The 17,791-nt window shown below is 64.1% G+C and overlaps 1 protein-coding gene across 6 annotated transcripts; it reads right to left on the bottom strand.

Moving 5' to 3' along the window:
- Positions 1-815: 815 nt before the first annotated feature.
- LOC102098867 (transcription factor RelB homolog) lies at positions 816-16,153 on the bottom strand. 6 transcript variants are annotated; one of them, XM_065048080.1, is made up of 12 exons: positions 16,030-16,124; positions 15,190-15,231; positions 14,970-15,074; positions 12,915-13,288; positions 10,383-10,540; positions 8,470-8,561; positions 8,240-8,371; positions 6,168-6,272; positions 4,595-4,810; positions 2,588-2,656; positions 2,390-2,467; positions 816-1,343 (listed from the first exon to the last, which is right to left on the bottom strand). In XM_065048080.1, exons 3-12 carry the CDS (start codon positions 14,998-15,000, stop codon positions 1,093-1,095), a joined length of 1,506 nt encoding a protein of 501 aa, XP_064904152.1. In that variant the 5' UTR covers positions 15,001-15,074; positions 15,190-15,231; positions 16,030-16,124; the 3' UTR covers positions 816-1,092. The 6 variants fall into 6 exon arrangements, with proteins under 6 accessions (XP_064904152.1, XP_064904154.1, XP_064904151.1 ...); XM_065048082.1 differs by having other exon boundaries at positions 15,004-15,074; positions 16,030-16,123; XM_065048079.1 differs by lacking the exon at positions 14,970-15,074 and having other exon boundaries at positions 16,030-16,153.
- Positions 16,154-17,791: the final 1,638 nt, after the last annotated feature.

Raw genomic sequence — 17,791 nt, 5'->3', positions numbered from 1 at the left:
TCCCAGTCCCATTCCCATCCCCATCCCACTCCCATCCCAGTCCCACTCCCATCCCAGTCCCATTCCCATCCCCATCCCACTCCCATCCCAGTCCCACTCCCATCCCAGTCCCATTCCCATCCCAGTCCCTTTCCCATTCCATTCCCATCCCACTCCCATCCCAGTCCCACTCCCAGTGCCATCCCAGTCCCATTCCCATCCCACTCCCTTTCCCATCCCAGTCCCATTCCCAGTCCCATTCCCATCCCAGTCCCTTTCCCATTCCATTCCCATCCCACTCCCATCCCAGTCCCATTCCCAGTGCCATCCCAGTCCCATTCCCATCCCACTCCCTTTCCCATCCCAGTCCCATTCCCAGTCCCATTCCCATCCCAGTCCCTTTCCCATTCCATTCCCATCCCACTCCCATCCCAGTCCCATTCCCATCCCACTCCCATCCCATTCCCATGCCATTCCCATCCCACTCCCATCCCAGTCCCATTCCCAGTGCCATCCCAGTCCCATCCCAGTCCCATTCCCATCCCATTCCCATCCCATTCCCAGTCCCATCCCATTCCCATCCCACTCCCATCCCATTCCCATGCCATTCCCATCCCACTCCCATCCCAGTCCCATTCCCAGTGCCATCCCAGTCCCATCCCAGTCCCATTCCCATCCCATTCCCATCCCATTCCCAGTGCCATCCCATTCCCATCCCATTCCCATCCCATTCCCAGTGCCATCCCAGTCCCATTCCCATCCCAGTCCCATCCCAGTCCCATTCCCATCCCAGTCCCATCCCATTCCCATCCCAGTCCCCCCGGCCAGCCCGAGGCCACAGTGTCACCAACAGCTTTATTCCCCCTGTCCCCCCCCAGGGCCAAAGGACCCTCACAGTGACACACGCATGTCCCCCCCACCGGGGGGGGCCACCCCACGTCCCCCCCGAACCAGGGGGGCCACCGCAGCGTCCCCCCCTATAAATATAGTGCAAAGCGGCGCCAACCGGGGTGTGGAGGGGGGGTCTGCACAGCCCGGGGTGTGTTGGGGGGTACAGAAGGACCCCCCCCCCCCCCATTTCAAAGAGGATATTTTGGGGTACAGGGGGGGGGCTCAGACGTCCCCCAAACGCAAGTCGGTGTCCTTGTAGTGCCCGGGGAACATGTGGGTGCCCACCAGGCTGGCGGTGGGGTGGGGGTCCGGGGGGGCCGCTTGTGGGGGGGACGCATAGGGCTCCCCTAATAATTCGGGGAAGTCCATAATGGGGTACGGGGGGGGTAAGCCCGGGGGGGCCCAAGGGACGTAGAGCTGGCTCAAGGTGTCCAATGGCTCCGTTTCCGTGGCCAAAAGGGCGAAGGCGTCTTCTGGGGGGGGAAACATGGGACATAGGGGTTTGGGGGGGTCTGGGGGGTCCTTCTGAGCCCCCCCCCCCCCGGCCGTCACCTCCTGAGGTCCCTGGGTTTTGGGGGAGGGGGTGGTTTGGGGGGCTATGGGGGGGGGGGGGTCCCTGGGGGTCTGGGGGTGACCTGGGGCTATGGGGGGGTCCCTGGGGCTATGGGGTGTCCCTGGGGGTCTGGGGGGGTCCCTGGGGGTCTGGGGGTGACCTGGGGCTATGGGGGGGTCCCTGGGGCTATGGGGTGTCCCTGGGGGTCTGGGGGGGTCCCTGGGGGTACTGGGATCCCTGGAAGTGATACTGGCGCTATGGGGGGGTCCCTGGGACTCTGGGGGTGACATTGGGGCTATGGGGGGGGGGTCCCTGGGACTCTGGGGGTGACATTGGGGCTCTGGTGGTGACAATGGGGCTATGGGAGGGGTCCCTGGGTGCTCTGGGGGGGTCCCTGAGGGTTCTGGGGGGGTCCCCAGGGGTCTGGGGTGACACTGGGGCTATGGGGGGGTCCCTGAGGGTCTGGGGGTGACACTGGGGATCTGGGGGGTCCCTGAGGGTCTGGGGGTGACACTGGGGCTATGGGGGGGTCCCTGAGGGTCTAGGGGGTCCCTGAGGGTGACCTGGGACTCTGGGGGTGACACTGGGGCTCTGGTGCTGACAATGGGGCTATGGGGGGGGTCCCTGGGGGTGACACTGGGGCTATGGGGGGGTCCCTGGGGGTAACACTGGGGCTATGGGGGGTCCCTTGGACTCTAGGGGGTCCCTGAGGGTATGAGGGGGTCCCTGAGGGTCTGGGGGTGACACTGGGGGTCTGGGGGGTCCCTGGTGGTCTGGGGGTGATACTGGGGCTCTGGGGGGGCTCTGGGCATGAACACTGGGGCTATGGGGGGTCCCTGGGACTCTAGGGGGTCCCTGAGGGTCTGGGGGGGGCCCCCGGGGTCTGGGGTGACACTGGGGCTCTGGGGGTGACACTGGGGGTGACACTGGGGCTGGGGGGGTCCCTCGGGTTCTGGGGGTCCCCACCTGCAGTGGGCAGCGGGGCAAAGTGCTCCATGTACCCCGGCGGCTTCTTCCTCCTCTTGGCTTCGATCCCATATGGGTCTGGGGGGGGTTGGCGTCAGGGGGGTCCCCAAAGTTGGGGTGTGTCCCCCAATGACAGAGGGGTCCCCAAAGCTGGGGTGTCCCCCACTTGGGGACAGGGGGGTCCCCATTGGCACCCACCTGAGCCCGAAAGCTCCTCCAGGACCTCGGGCATCCCCCGCTTGCGTTTGACGTTCACCCCATAGGCGTCTGTGGGGAGGGACCCCCAATGTCACCCCAATGTCACCTCCCCGTGGCTGTCACCCCCGTAACCTTGTACCCAACTGGGAGCCTGGGCCCATGCTGGAGGACACTGTCCCCATCCCAGGGTCCCTGTCCCCATCCTGAGGTCCCTGTCCCCATCCCAGGGTCCCTGTCCCCATCCCAGGGTCCTGTCCCCATCCCAGGGAACACATCCCATTCCCAGGGTCCCTGTCCCCATCCCACAGTCCCTGTCCCCACCCTAGGGGCCACATCCCAACCCCATGGTCACTGTCCCCATCCCAGGGTCCCTGTCCCTATCACATGTTCCCTGTCCCCATCCCAGGGGCCACATCCCAACCCTGGGGCTTATGTCCCCATCCCAATGTCTTTACCCCATCCAAATGTCTCTGTCCCCATCCCAGGTCCCTGTCCCCACGCTGGGGGTTCTGTCCCCATCCCAGTGACCCGTCCCCATGTCCCCATGTCCCCATCCCAATGTCTCTATCCCCATCCCAGGGGCCACATCCCAACCATGGGGCTCATGTCGCCATCCCAATGTCTCTATCCCATCCCAATGTCTCTATCCCATCTCAGGGTCCCTGTCCCCATCCCAATGTCTCTATCCCCATGCTGGGGGTCCTGTCCCCATCCCAATGTCCCTGTCCCCATCCCAATGTCTCTATCCCATCTCAGGGTCCCTGTCCCCATCCCAATGTCTCTATCCCCATCCCAGGGTCACTGTCCCCATCCCAGGGGCCACATCCCAACCCTAGGGTTCATGTACCCATCCCAATGTCTTTATCCCATCTCAGGATCCCTGTCCCCATCCCAATGTCTCTATCCCCATCCCAATGTCTCTATCCCCATCCCAATGTCTCTATCTCCATCCCAGGTCCCTGTCCCCACGCTGGGGGTTCTGTCCCCATCCCAGGTCCCCGTCCCCACGTCCCCGTGTCCCCAAGCCGTACCATAGTGCCTGGGCAGGTAGGTGAAGTGGCAGGTCCTGTCCCTATCCCAATGTCTCTATCCCATATCAGGGTCCCTGTCCCCATCCCAATGTCTCTATCCCATCCCAATGTCTCTATCCCATCTCAGGGTCCCTGTCCCCATCCCAATGTCTCTATCCCCATCCCAATGTCTCTATCCCCATGCTGGGGGTCCTGTCCCCATCCCAATGTCTCTATCCCATCCCAATGTCTCTATCCCATCTCAGGGTCCCTGTCCCCATCCCAATGTCTCTATCCCCATGCTGGGGGTCCTGTCCCCATCCCAATGTCCCTGTCCCCATCCCAATGTCTCTATCCCCATCCCAATGTCTCTATCCCATCTCAGGGTCCCTGTCCCCATCCCAATGTCTCTATCCCCATGCTGGGGGTCCTGTCCCCATCCCAATGTCCCTGTCCCCATCCCAATGTCTCTATCCCATCTCAGGGTCCCTGTCCCCATCCCAATGTCCCTACCCCATCCCAATGTCTCTATCCCCATCCCAGGGTCACTGTCCCCATCCCAGGGGCCACATCCCAACCCTAGGGTTCATGTCCCCATCCCAATGTCTTTATCCCATCTCAGGGTCCCTGTCCCCATCCCAATGTCTCTATCCCCATGCTGGGGGTCCTGTCCCCATCCCAATGTCCCTGTCCCCATCCCAATGTCTCTATCCCATCTCAGGGTCCCTGTCCCCATCCCAATGTCTCTATCCCATCCCAATGTCTCTATCCCCATCCCAGGGGCCACATCCCAACCCTAGGGTCCCTGTCCCCATTCCAATGTCTTTATCCCATGCCAATGTCTCTATCCCCATCCCAATGTCCCCATGTCCCCATCCCAGGGTCTCTATCCCCATCCCAATGTCTCTATCTCCATCCCAGGTCCCTGTCCCCACACTGGGGGTTCTGTCCCCATCCCAGGTCCCCGTCCCCACGTCCCCGTGTCCCCAGGCCGTACCATGGTCCCTGGGCAGGTATGTGAAGCGGCAGGCCTGGCTGCACACGCTGTCCGTGAGGCGCTGCAGGAAAACCTCGACCTCCACGGGCTCCGCCAGCTCCAGCTGCTGGTACGGGGGGGTCTTGAGCACGATGGCCACCTGCCGATGGACGTCGGCCTGCGAGAAGTCGGCCCGCGCCTCCCACGTCTCCTTGCGGAACACCACCGCGATGTCCTCTGCGGGGACACGGCCGCGGGGACCCCCGAGCCCGTCACGGGGGGGTGCGGCGCCCATGGGTGCCCACAGCACCCCCAGGTCATCCCTAAGATCCCCGGACACATGGGGGTCTGCAGTACCCATGGGTCCCCCCAGCACCCCCAGGGCACCCCTAAGTTCCCCTGACACATGGGGGTCTGCAGCACCCATGGGTCCCCCCAGCACCCCCGGGGCACCTATTGACACTTGGGGTCCCCCCAGCACCCACAGTCATCTGGGGGTCTGCAGCACCCATGGGTCCCCCCAGCACCCCCAGGGCACCCCTAAGATCCCCTGACACATGGGGGTCTGCAGCACCCATGGGTCCCCCCAGCACCCCCAGGGCACCCCTAAGTTCCCCTGACACATGGGGGTCTGCAGCACCCATGGGTCCCCCCAGCACCCCCGGGGCACCCCCCGGCACCCCCAGGTCACCTATTGACACTTGGGGTCCCCCCATGGCACCTACTGACTCTTGGGGTCCCCCCAGCACCCCCAGGTCACCTACCGACTCTTGGGGTCCCCCCAACATCCCAAGGTCACCTATTGACACTTGGGGTCCCCCCATGGCACCTACTGACACTTGGGGTCCCCCCAGCACCCCCATGTCACCTACTGACACTTGGGGTCCCCCCAGCACCCACAGTCATCTGGGGGTCTGCAGCACCCATGGGTCCCCCCGGTACCCGTGGGTCACCCCCCAGCACCCACAGTAACCTGGGGACCCTGCAGCACCCACTGAGGACCCCCCAGCACCCCCAGGGCACCCCTAAGTTCCCCTGACACATGGGGGTCTGCAGCACCCATGGGTCCCCCCAGCACCCCCGGGGCACCCCCCGGCACCCCCAGGTCACCTATTGACACTTGGGGTCCCCACATGGCACCTACTGACACTTGGGGTCCCCCCAGCACCCCCATGTCACCCATTGACACTTGGGGTCCCCCCATGTCACCTACTGACACTTGGGGTCCCCCCAGCACCCCCAGTCACCTGGGGGTCTGCAGCACCCATGGGTCCCCACGGCACCCCCGGGGTCACTTTGTCCCCCTGTCCCCTCGTTTGTCCCCATCCCCCCATTTGTCCCCCTGTTCGTCCTTGTCCCCTGGGGTTATTTGGTCCCCCTGTCCCCCAATTTGTCCCCCTACTTGTCCCCTTGTCCCCTGGGGTCGGTTTGTCCCCCTGTCCCCCCATTTGTCCCCCTGTCCCCTGGGGTCGGTTTGTCCCCCTGTCCCCCCATTTGTCCCCCTGTCCCCTGGGGTCGGTTTGTCCCCCTGTCCCCCCATTTGTCCCCCTGTCCCCTGGGGCCACTTTGTCCCCCGTTTGTCCCCTGTCCCCACCTTTCTGGACCTTGTCACACAGCAGGTACAGCTCCTCGCCGCCCGTGCAGGGGCCGCTCTCCTTGTTCATGCGGCAGATCCGCAGCTCCGACGTGTTGGTGGATTCTGGGGGGCACCGCAGTCAAACTGGGACCAGTATGAGACTGGGACCAGTATGAGACTGGCACTGGGACCAGTATGAGACTGGCACTGGGACTAGTATGAGACTGGGACCAGCATGAGACTGGGACTGGGACTAGTATGAGACCGGGACCAGTATGAGACTGGCACTGGGACCAGTATGAGACTGGGACCAGTATGAGACCGGGACCAGTATGAGACTGGCACTGGGACCAGTGTGGCACTGGGACTGGGACCTGGCATTGGACTGGGACCAGCATGAGACTGGCACTGGGACCAGTATGAGACCGGGACCAGTATGAGACTGGCACTGGGACTAGTATGAGACCAGGACCAGTATGAGACTGGCACTGGGACCAGTGTGGCACTGGGACTGGGACCTGGCATTGGACTGGGACCAGTATGAGACTGGCACTGGGACTAGTATGAGACTGGGACCAGTATGAGACTGGCACTGGGACCAGTATGAGACCGGGACCAGTATGAGACTGGGACCAGTATGAGACTGGGACTGGGACTAGTATGAGACCAGGACCAGTATGAGACTGGGACCTGGCATTGGACTGGGACCAGTATGAGACTGGCACTGGGACTAGTATGAGACTGGAACCAGTATGAGACTGGCACTGGGACTAGTATGAGACCAGGACCAGTATGAGACTGGCACTGGGACCAGTGTGGCACTGGGACTGGGACCTGGCATTGGACTGGGACCAGTATGAGACTGGCACTGGGACTAGTATGAGACTGGGACCAGTATGAGACTGGCACTGGGACCAGTATGAGACCGGGACCAGTATGAGACTGGGACCAGTATGAGACTGGGACTGGGACTAGTATGAGACCAGGACCAGTATGAGACTGGGACCTGGCATTGGACTGGGACCAGTATGAGACTGGCACTGGGACTAGTATGAGACTGGAACCAGTATGAGACTGGCACTGGGACCAGTATGAGACCGGGACCAGTATGAGTCTGGGACTGGAACCAGTATGAGACCGGGACCAGTATGAGACTGGGACTGGGACCAGTGTGGCACTGGGACTGGGCATTGGACTGGGACCGGGACCAGTGTGGCACTGGGACTGGGACCTGGCATTGGACTGGGACCAGTATGAGACGGGCACTGGGACCAGTGTGGCACCAGGACTGGGACCAGTGTGGGACTGGGAATGGGATCAGGACCAGTGTGGGACTGGGACCAATGTGGGACAGGGAACGGGATCACGACCAGTATGGGACTGGGACCATCACTGGACTGGAATGGGGACCAGGCACTGGACTGGGACTGGGCATCAGACTGGGACCAGTATGGGACTGGGAATGGGCATCAGATTGGGACCAACATTGGACTGGGCCTTGGACCAGGACCAAGCATCAGACTGGGACTAGGAACTGGACCAGGACCAGGCACTTAGACTGGGACCAGACACTTACTGGGACTGGGAGCTGGACTGGGACCAGGCACTTAGACTGGGACTGGGAGCTGGACTGGGACCAGACACTTAGACTGGGACCAGACACTTAGACTGGGACTGGATACTGGACTGGAACCAGGCACTTAGACTGGGACCAGACACTTAGACTGGGAGCTGGACCAGGACCAGGCACTTAGACGGGGACCGAGCATCAGACTGGGACTGGGACTGGATACTGGACTGGGACCAAACACCATCCCAACCCCATCCTGGGGGTCCCAACCTCCCCACTGTCCCTGTCCCCCCCGGTGCCACATCCCCCCGGTGCCACGTCCCCCTGGTGACACGTCCCCCAGGTGCCACTTTGGTCCAACACGGGCTCCAAGAGCACCAGGCTGGGACCATCATCCCGCTGGGACTGGACACCATCCCAGCCCAGTTTACGGGCTTTGGTGGCCCCAGATGACACATGCCCCACCCCGGGTGACACGTCCCCCCCTTGGTGACACTCGTGTCCCCCCCCGGTGACGCACTCTTGTCGAAGATGGGCTCCGAGAGCACGGGGCTGAGCTGGCGCCGCCGGCCCGCGCTGTCCGTGTAGGACGCCTGGAAGCAGATCCTCACCACGTTCATGTCCACCTCCTGGTGGTTCTTCAGCGAGCCGGCTGGGGACACAGCGTGGGGGACAGTTGGGGACGTCCCCGAGGGGATGGGGACACCCCGAGGAGTGGGGGGACCCCAAGGGATGGGGACACCCCCATACCTTTGAAGGGGTCGATGCCCAACTGCAGCTTGCGCTCGATGGCGGCTTCGATCTCCTTCTTGCGCACGCACTGGATGCCCAGGTTGCTGAAACTGGGGGGACAACGTCCCCATGAGTGACCCCAATGTCCCCATGAGTGACCCCAATGTCCCCATGAGTGATGTCAAAGGCCCCATGAGTGAGGCCAGTGTCCCCATGAGCGATGCCCATGAGTGACCCCAGTGTCTCCATGAACTGATCCCAATGTCCCCATGAACTGATCCCAATGTCCCCACGAGCTGACCCACGTGTCCCCATGAGTGATGCCAATGTCCCCATGGGCTGACCCTGGTGTCCCCATGAGTGATCCCAATGTCCCCATGAACTGACTCTGGTATCCCCATAAGTGATGCCAATGTCCCCATGAGCTGACCCTGGTGTTCCCATAAGTGATCCCAATGTCCCCATGGGCTGACCCTGGTGTTCCCACGAGTGATCCCAATGTCCCCATGGGCTGACCCTGGTGTTCCCATGAGTGATCCCAATGTCCCCATGGGCTGACCCTGGTGTTCCCATAAGTGATCCCAATGTCCCCATGAGCTGACCCTGGTGTTCCCATGAGTGATGCCAATGTCCCCATGGGCTGACCCTGGTGTCCCCATGAGTGATCCCAATGTCCCCATGAGCTGACCCTGGTGTCCCCATGAGTGATCCCAATGTCCCCATGAGCTGACCCTGGTGTTCCCATGAGTGATCCCAATGTCCCCATGGGCTGACCCACATGTCCCCATGAGTGATCCCAATGTCCCCATGGGCTGACCCTGGTGTTCCCACGAGTGATCCCAATGTCCCCACGAGCTGACCCTGGTGTCCCCATAAGTGATCCCAATGTCCCCATGGGCTGACCCTGGTGTTCCCATGAGTGATCCCAATGTCCCCATGAGCTGACCCTGGTGTTCCCACGAGTGATCCCAATGTCCCCATGGGCTGACCCACGTGTCCCCATGAGTGATCCCAATGTCCCCATGGGCTGACCCTGGTGTTCCCATGAGTGATCCCAATGTCCCCATGAGCTGACCCTGGTGTCCCCACGAGTGATCCCAATGTCCCCATGGGCTGACCCTGGTGTCCCCATGAGTGATCCCAATGTCCCCATGGGCTGACCCTGGTGTCCCCATGAGTGATCCCAATGTCCCCATGGGCTGACCCACGTGTGCCCATGAGTGATGCCAATGTCCCCATGGGCTGACCCTGGTGTCCCCATGAGTGATGCCAATGTCCCCATGAGCTGACCCTGGTTTTCCCATGAGTGATCCCAGTGTCCCCATGGGCTGACCCTGGTGTCCCCACGAGTGATCTCAATGTCTCCATGAGTGATCCCATTGTCCCCATGACCTGACCCAAACATCCCCATAAATGATCCCAATGTCCCCATGACCTGACCCCAACATCCCCATGAGTGATCTCAATGATCCCATGAGTGATCCCAATGTCCCCACGAGCTGACCCTGGTGTCCCCACGAGCGATCCCAATGTCCCCATGGGCTGACCCTGGTGTCCCCATGAGTGATCCCAATGTCCCCATGGGCTGACCCTGGTGTTCCCATGAGTGATCCCAATGTCCCCATGGGCTGACCCACGTGTCCCCATGAGTGATGCCAATGTCCCCATGAGCTGACCCTGGTGTCCCCATGAGTGATGCCAATGTCCCCATGGGCTGACCCACGTGTCCCCACGAGTGATCCCAGTGTCCCCATGAGCTGCCCCTGGTGTCCCCACGAGTGATCTCAATGTCTCCATGAGTGATCCCATTGTCCCCATGACCTGACCCAAACATCCCCATAAATGATCCCAATGTCCCTATGACCTGACCCCAACGTCCCCATCTCCGCCGCCCCCCCCGCCGCCCCGGGGGGCACACGGGGGTCCCGTACCTGTGCCGGGGGTTGGTGGGGGGGCGCAGCAGCACCCGGCACAGCCCGTCGCTGCAGTCCTTGCCCACCAGCCCGTGGGGGTGCACGCGGTGCGGCCAGTCCTTCCACACCAGGCACGCCGTCACCGTCACCTCGGGGATGGCCTGGCAGTTCAGCAGCTGGGGGGACACGGGGGGGACACCGTGGCCTTAGGGACACTCACACGGGGGGTCCTATGGGGGTCCGGCAGCCACAGGGGGTCTCAGCACCCAGGGGGGTCCCACTACCCATGGGGGTACCAGCACCCACATGGGTCCAGCACCCATATGGGTCCAGCACCCATATGGGGGGTCCCAGCACCCATATGGGTCCAGCAGCTACTGGGGGGTCCCAGCAGCCATATGGGTCCAGCACCCATGGGGGTCCAGCAGCCACAGGGGGGGTCTCAGCACCCATATGGTCCAGCAGCTACTGTGGGGTCCCAGCACCCATATGGGTCCAGCAGCCACAGGGAGGTCCCAACACCCATGGGGGTCCAGCAGCAATATGGGTCCAGCACCCATGAGGGTCCAGCAGCCACAGGGGGGGTCTCAGCACCCATGGGGGTCCAGCAGCCACAGGGGGGGTCTCAGCACCCATGGGGGTCCAGCAGCCACAGGGGGGGGTCTCAGCACCCATATGGTCCAGCAGCTACAGGGGGGTCCCAGCACCCATATGGATCCAGCAGCCACAGGGGGGTCCCAGCAGCCACAGGGGGGTCCAGCAGCTACAGGGAGGTCCCAACACCCATGGGGGTCCAGCAGCTACTGGGGGGTCCCAGCACCCATATGGGTCCAGAAGCCACAGGGAGGTCCCAACAACCATGGGGGTCCAGCAGCCATATGGGTCCAGCACCCATGGGGGTCCAGCAGCCACAGGGGGTCCCAGCACCCATATGGCTTCAGCAGCCACAGGGAGGTCGCAACACCCATGGGGGTCCAGCAGCTACTGGGGGGTCCCAGCACCCATATGGCTCCAACAGCTACTAGGGGGTCCCAGCACCCATATGGGTCCAGCATCCATATGGGTCCAGCACCCATATGGGGGGTCCCAGCAGCCATATGGGGGGTCCCAGCAGCCACAGGGGGGGTCCCAGCAGCCACAGGGGGGGTCCCAGCAGCCATATGGTCCAGCAGCTACTGTGGGGTCCCAGCACCCATATGGGTCCAGCAGCCACAGGGAGGTCCCAACACCCATGGGGGTCCAGCAGCAATATGGGTCCAGCACCCATGAGGGTCCAGCAGCCACAGGGGGGTCCCAGCACCCATATGGGGGGTCTCAGCACCCATGAGGGTCCAGCAGCTACTGAAGGGTCCCAGCAGCCATATGGGTCCCATGTCCCCCCAGGTCTCCATCTCTGCCCCCCTTCAGCCCCATAGGGCTCCATCTCTTCCCCCTCCAGCCCTATAGGGCTCCACCTCTGCCCCTTCAGCCCCATAGAGCTCCATCTCTTCCCCCCCAGGGCTCCTGCCCCCCAACCCCCAGGGCTCCATCTCTGCCCCCTCCAGCCCCATAGGGCTCCATCTCTGCCCCCCTCAGCCCCATAGGGCTCCATCTCTTCCCCCCCAGGGCTCCTCCCCCCCAACCCCCAGGGCTCCATCTCTTCCCCCTCCAGCCCCACAGGGCCCCATCTCTTCCCCCCATAGGGCTCCATCTCTTCCCCCTCCAGCCCCATAGAGCCCCATCTCTCCCCCTTCAGCCCCATAGGGCTCCATCTCTTCCCCCCCAGGGCTCTTCCCCCCAACCCCCAGGGCTCCATCTCTTCCCCCTCCAGCCCCACAGGGCCCCATCTCTTCCCCCCATAGGGCTCCATCTCTTCCCCCTCCAGCCCCATAGAGCCCCATCTCTCCCCCTTCAGCCCCATAGGGCCCCATCTCTGTCCCCCAGGGCTCTTCCCCCCCAACCCCCAGGGCTCCCTCTCTTCCCCCTCCAGCCCCATAGGGCTCCATCTCTTCCCCCTCCAGCCCCACAGGGCCCCATCTCTTCCCCCCATAGGGCTCCATCTCTTCCCCCTCCAGCCCCATAGAGCCCCATCTCTCCCCCTTCAGCCCCATAGGGCTCCATCTCTTCCCCCCCAGGGCTCTTCCCCCCCAACCCCCAGGGCTCCATCTCTTCTTCCTCCAGCCCCATAGGGCTCCATCTCTTCCCCCTCCAGCCCCACAGGGCCCCATCTCTTCCCCCCATAGGGCTCCACCTCTGCCCCCCTCAGCCCCATAGAGCCCCATCTCTCCCCCTTCAGCCCCATAGGGCCCCATCTCTGTCCCCCCAGGGCTCTTCCCCCCCAACCCCCAGGGCTCCATCTCTTCCCCCTCCAGCCCCACAGGGCCCCGTCTCTTCCCCCCATAGGGCTCCATCTCTTCCCCCTCCAGCCCCACAGGGCCCCATCTCTTCCCCCCATAGGGCTCCATCTCTTCCCCCTCCAGCCCCACAGGGCCCCATCTCTTCCCCCCATAGGGCTCCACCTCTGCCCCCCCAGCCCCATAGGGCCCCACCCCTGCCCCCCCAACCCCCCACCTCGATGGCGGGCAGCGTCTTGCTGGCCTCGGTGCTGCTCTCCCCGAGGATGCTCCCGGCCGAGCGCCCCTCGCACTCGTAGCGGAACCGCATCCCGCGCTGCTTGGGCTGCTCCGTGATCACCAGCTTGGGCGGCTCCAGCAGCTCCTCCAGCTGCTCCGCACCGGGGCCTCGAACCGCGGTCCAGCGCGGAGCCGCCGCCTTGGGCGACAGCGACAGCGAGCGGAGGCTGCGGGACAGCGCGGGGGACGGGACCTCGGAGGGGCCCGAACCACGAGCCACCAGCCTGGCCGAGCCCTTGGGGGGCGCTTTGGGGGACACGGGGACGGGGGCCGGCTGGAAACCGTCCTCCTTCATCACCTCCTCGATGATGGCTGCGGGATGGGGGGGTGTCAGGGGGCCCCCCAAATCGCAGTGACACCCCCAAGCTCGGGATGGACCCCCGAAGTCATCATGACCCCCCCCCAAACTCGGGACGAACCCCCCAAATCGCAGTGACACCCCCAAAGCCGGGATGGACCCCCACATCGCAGTGACACCCCCAAGCTCGGGACGGACCCCCGAAGTCATCATGACCCCCCCCCAAACTCGGGACGAACCCCCCAAATCGCAGTGACACCCCCAAGCTCGGGATGGACCCCCAAACTCATCATGACCCCCCAAATTCGGGACGAGCCCCCAAACTCATCATGACCCCCCCAAAACCGCAGTGACACCCCAAAGTCGGGACGGACCCCCAAACTCATCATGGCCCCCCCAAACTCATCATGACCCCCCCAAACCGCAGTGACACCCCCAAAGTCGGGACGGACCCCCAAATTCATCATGACCCCCCCCAAACTCGGGACGAACCCCCCAAATGGCAGTGACACCCCCAAAGTCGGGACGGACCCCCAAACTCATCATGACCCCCCCAAAACCGCAGTGACACCCCAAAGTCGGGACGGACCCCCAAACTCAGGACGAACCCCCCAAAACCGCAGAGACACCCCCAAAGTTGGGACGGACCCCCAAATTCATCATGACCCCCCTCAAACTCGGGACAAACCCCCCAAATCACAGTGACACCCCCAAGCTCGGGATGGACCCCCAAACTCATCATGACCCCCCAAATTCGGGACGAGCCCCCAAACTCATCATGACCCCCCCAAAACCGCAGTGACACCCCAAAGTCGGGAAGGACCCCCAAACTCATCATGGCCCCCCCAAACTCATCATGACCCCCCCAAACCGCAGTGACACCCCCAAAGTCGGGACGGACCCCCAAATTCATCATGACCCCCCCCAAACTCGGGACGAACCCCCCAAATAGCAGTGACACCCCCAAAGTCGGGACGGACCCCCAAACTCATCATGACCCCCCCAAAACCGCAGTGACCCCCTAAACTCGCTGTGATGCTCCAAACTCATCGTGACCCCCCCCAAACTCAGGACGAACCCCCAAAGTCTCAGCGACACCCCCAAAGTCGATGCGAACCCCTAAACTCAATGTGACCCCCCCAAACTCGCTTTATTTACCCCAAACTTATCATGACCCCCCCAACCTCAGTGACACCCCAAAATCGGCATGACCCCCCCAAACTTGCCATGAGCCCCCACAGTCACCACAACCCCCCCAAACTCACTGTGACCCCCCAAAATCGTCATGACCCCCCCAAACTTGCCATGACCCCCCACAGTCGCCACAACCCCCCCAAACTCACTGTGACCCCCCAAACTCGCAGTGACCCCCCCAAACTTGCTGCGACCCCCCCAAACTCGCAGTGACACCCCAAAATCGTCATGACCCCCCATAGTCGCCACAACCCCCCCAAACTCACTGTGACCCCCCAAACTCGCAGTGACCCCCTCAAAATCGTAGCGACCCCCCCAAACTTGCCATGACCCCCCAAAATCATCACAACCCCCCAAACTCATCATGACCCCCCCAAAATCACCACGACCCCCCCAAAACGCCCCCTTTGTATCAGGGTCATTGGGGCGGGGGGGGGGGGGAGGGACAACCCATCACATCCCCATGGGGGGGGTCTCTGCACCCCAAATCCTGCCCCAAACCTTTTGTGGGGGGGGGGGCGGGACACCCCATCACCTGCAGCTCCAGCCGAGGGGACCCCAAAACCGTGACACGACACCCCCGGGGGGGTCACTCACCCAAATCATCTGTAACGGCACAAACCCCCCCCCCCCGGGTCACCCCCGGTCCCAATTGGGGGGGGGGACCTGGGGACCCCCATTTGCAGGTGGGTTTTGGGGGGCCGGGGTGGGGGGGGCTCACCGGTGTGTGCCATGGCCAAACCGGGGTCCTGGGGGGCAGCTCCTGGGGGGGGGGGACACACGCATTGTCACCCCCCCGAGCGGGGGGGGACACACACGGGGACCGCGGCGGGGGGGTGGGTTGGGGACCATGTAACCCCCGGTAGGAACATGGGGATCCCCAAAAGGAGCTGCCCCCCCCAACCCGCCCCGGTGGGATCGGGGGATCCCCAGGGCCGTGTCACCCCCCCCCCCGGAAGGAACCGGGGGTCCCCAAGACCGACACCCCCCCCCCCACCCCACGCTGCAGACCCCGCGTCCCCATCCCCATACAGACCCCGGTTCGAGTCCCCGGTGCGGACACCGGTTCCCCATCCAGGTTCCCCGCCCGGTGCGGACACCGGTTGCCCCCCCGGTTCCCTCCACCGGGACAGACTCCGGTCCCCCGGTTCCCCATCCCCGTTTCCCCCCTCCCGGTGCAGCCCCCGGTTCCCCATTCCCGGTTCCGCCTCCCGGACAGACCCCGGTTCCCCATGTCCGGTTCCCCGCCCCGGTGCAGATCCCGGTTCCCCGCCCCGGTGCAGCCCCCGGTTCCCCATTCCCGGTTCCCCCGTTCCCCGCCTCCGGTTCCCCCCCCACCCGGTGCAAACCCCAGTTCCCCATTCCCGGTTCCGCCTTCCGGACAGACCCCGGTTCCCCATCTCCGGTTCCCTATCCCCGGTGCAGCCCCCGGTTCCCCATTCCCGGTGCAGCCCCCAGTCCCCGCCCCCGGTTCCCCATCCCCGGTTGACCCCCCCCGCCGGGACAGACCCCGGTTCCCCATTCCCGGTTCCCGCCCCCGGTTCCGCCCCGGTCCCCTAACCGAGCGGCAGCGCCATGTCCCGGTCCCGGTCCCGCCGCCCACCGGAGCCGCGCGGCCGCCGTAGCTGGAAATCCCCGCGCGGGCGCCGCCGCCATTGGCTGCCGCCGCTGACGTCACCGCAGAGGAGGGGCGGGGCCGGGGAACCCCGCTCTAGCGGCGCCGCTATTGGCGGGTCCGTGGGGCTGACGTCACCATCCCGGAGGTGGGCGGGCATGGGAAAGGAGTGGGCGGGGCTGGGGCGGAGTGGGCGGGGCTGGGAACAGAATCAGACTGCCAGGGATTTAAAGGGACCTCAAAGGTCTCCCATCCAAGTACTGACCGGGCCCGACCCTGCTTAGCTTCCGAGTTCCGGTGTTCTCAGGGTGCTGTGGCTGTATACAACGTACATATATATATATATATATGTTTCACACGTGTATCATAATAGATACATTTTACTGAATGAAACCCTTTTTTTATGGTCATCCTGCTGTCCCCCAGGACCTCCAGGACCCCCAGGACCCTTTTCACTGGTCTCCAACAGGTCGTTCCCCCCATCTTTGAAGACTGGAGTGACATTTACTTTTCCGGTTCCCACGAATGGAGTGGGCGGGCTGAGAAACGAGTGGGGGGGAATGTGGATTCAGTGGGCGGGGCTGGGAGTGGGGTGGGAGGAGCTGGGAGTGGAAAGGGCGGGGCTGGGAAAGGAGCGTGGGGGGGGCTTTGAGCGGAGTAGGGAAACGAGTGGGCGGGCCTCGGAGATAAGTGGGCGGGGTTGGGAGTGCGGTGGGCGGGGCTGAAAAACGAGTGGGCGGGGCTAGGAGCGGCGCGGACGGAGCTGGAAAACGAGTGGGCGGGGCTGGAAAAGGAGTAGGCGTGGTTTGGAAAAGGAGCTGGCGTGGTTTGGCGCGGAGTGGGCGGGGCGATCTGCCTGCTCCGCCCTCCCGCGCCGTCACGTGACGCCGGCGGCGGTCTCGCGAGAGCGGCCGGAGCGGCGGCGCAGCAAGATGGCGGCGCCGGGGACGGAGGTGGCGGCGGCGACCGGGCCGGGGCAGGTACGGACGGGACCGGGGACACCGGGGACAACGGGGACAGCGGGGCCGGAGGAACAGCAGCAGAGCCCCGGCCGGTGACGCTACTCACCGTCCCGGTTCCTCCTCCCCGTAGGTGACGAGCAACGGCAGCGCCGGTGGTAGCGGCGAAGCGGCGGCGGCGGCCGAGACGCAGCGGCAACAACCGGCGCCCAACGCCTGGCAGGTCATCAAGGGGGTTCTTTTCAGGTGAGCTCCCCGGTTCCCTCCATCCCGGGGTCCCCGCGGGGTCCGGGGGCTCTTCCCCCCCCGTTACAAGGGGTCCTGGGGTTCGTCCCCCCCGTTCCTGGGTCTCCATGGGGTCCCGGGGTTCGTTCCCCTTATCCTGGTGTCCCCGTGTGGTTCTGGGGGCTCGTCCCCCTCATCGTGGGGTCTCCATGGGGTCCAGGGGTTTGTCCCCCCTTTCCCGGGGTCCCCGTGGGGTCCTGGGATTTGTCCCCCACATCGTGGGGTCCCCGTGGGGTCCTGGGACTTGTCCCCCCCATGGTGGGGTCCCCATGGGGTCCCGGGGCTTGTCCCCCCATTGCAGGTGATCCTGAGGCTCGTCCCCCCCCATCCCAGGGTCCCCATGGGGTCCTGGGGCTCGTCCTCCCTATACTGTGGGGTCCCAGGGCTCATCCCCCCCATTCTGGGGTCCCTGTGGGGTCCAGGGGTTCATCCACCCCATTGAAATGGGTCCTGGGGCTCATCCC

The sequence above is a fragment of the Columba livia genome, unplaced genomic scaffold, assembly GCF_036013475.1.
Source record: "Columba livia isolate bColLiv1 breed racing homer unplaced genomic scaffold, bColLiv1.pat.W.v2 Scaffold_2011, whole genome shotgun sequence".
Taxonomy (NCBI): domain Eukaryota; kingdom Metazoa; phylum Chordata; class Aves; order Columbiformes; family Columbidae; genus Columba; species Columba livia.
This window is presented reverse-complemented; position numbering and strand designations above follow the sequence as displayed.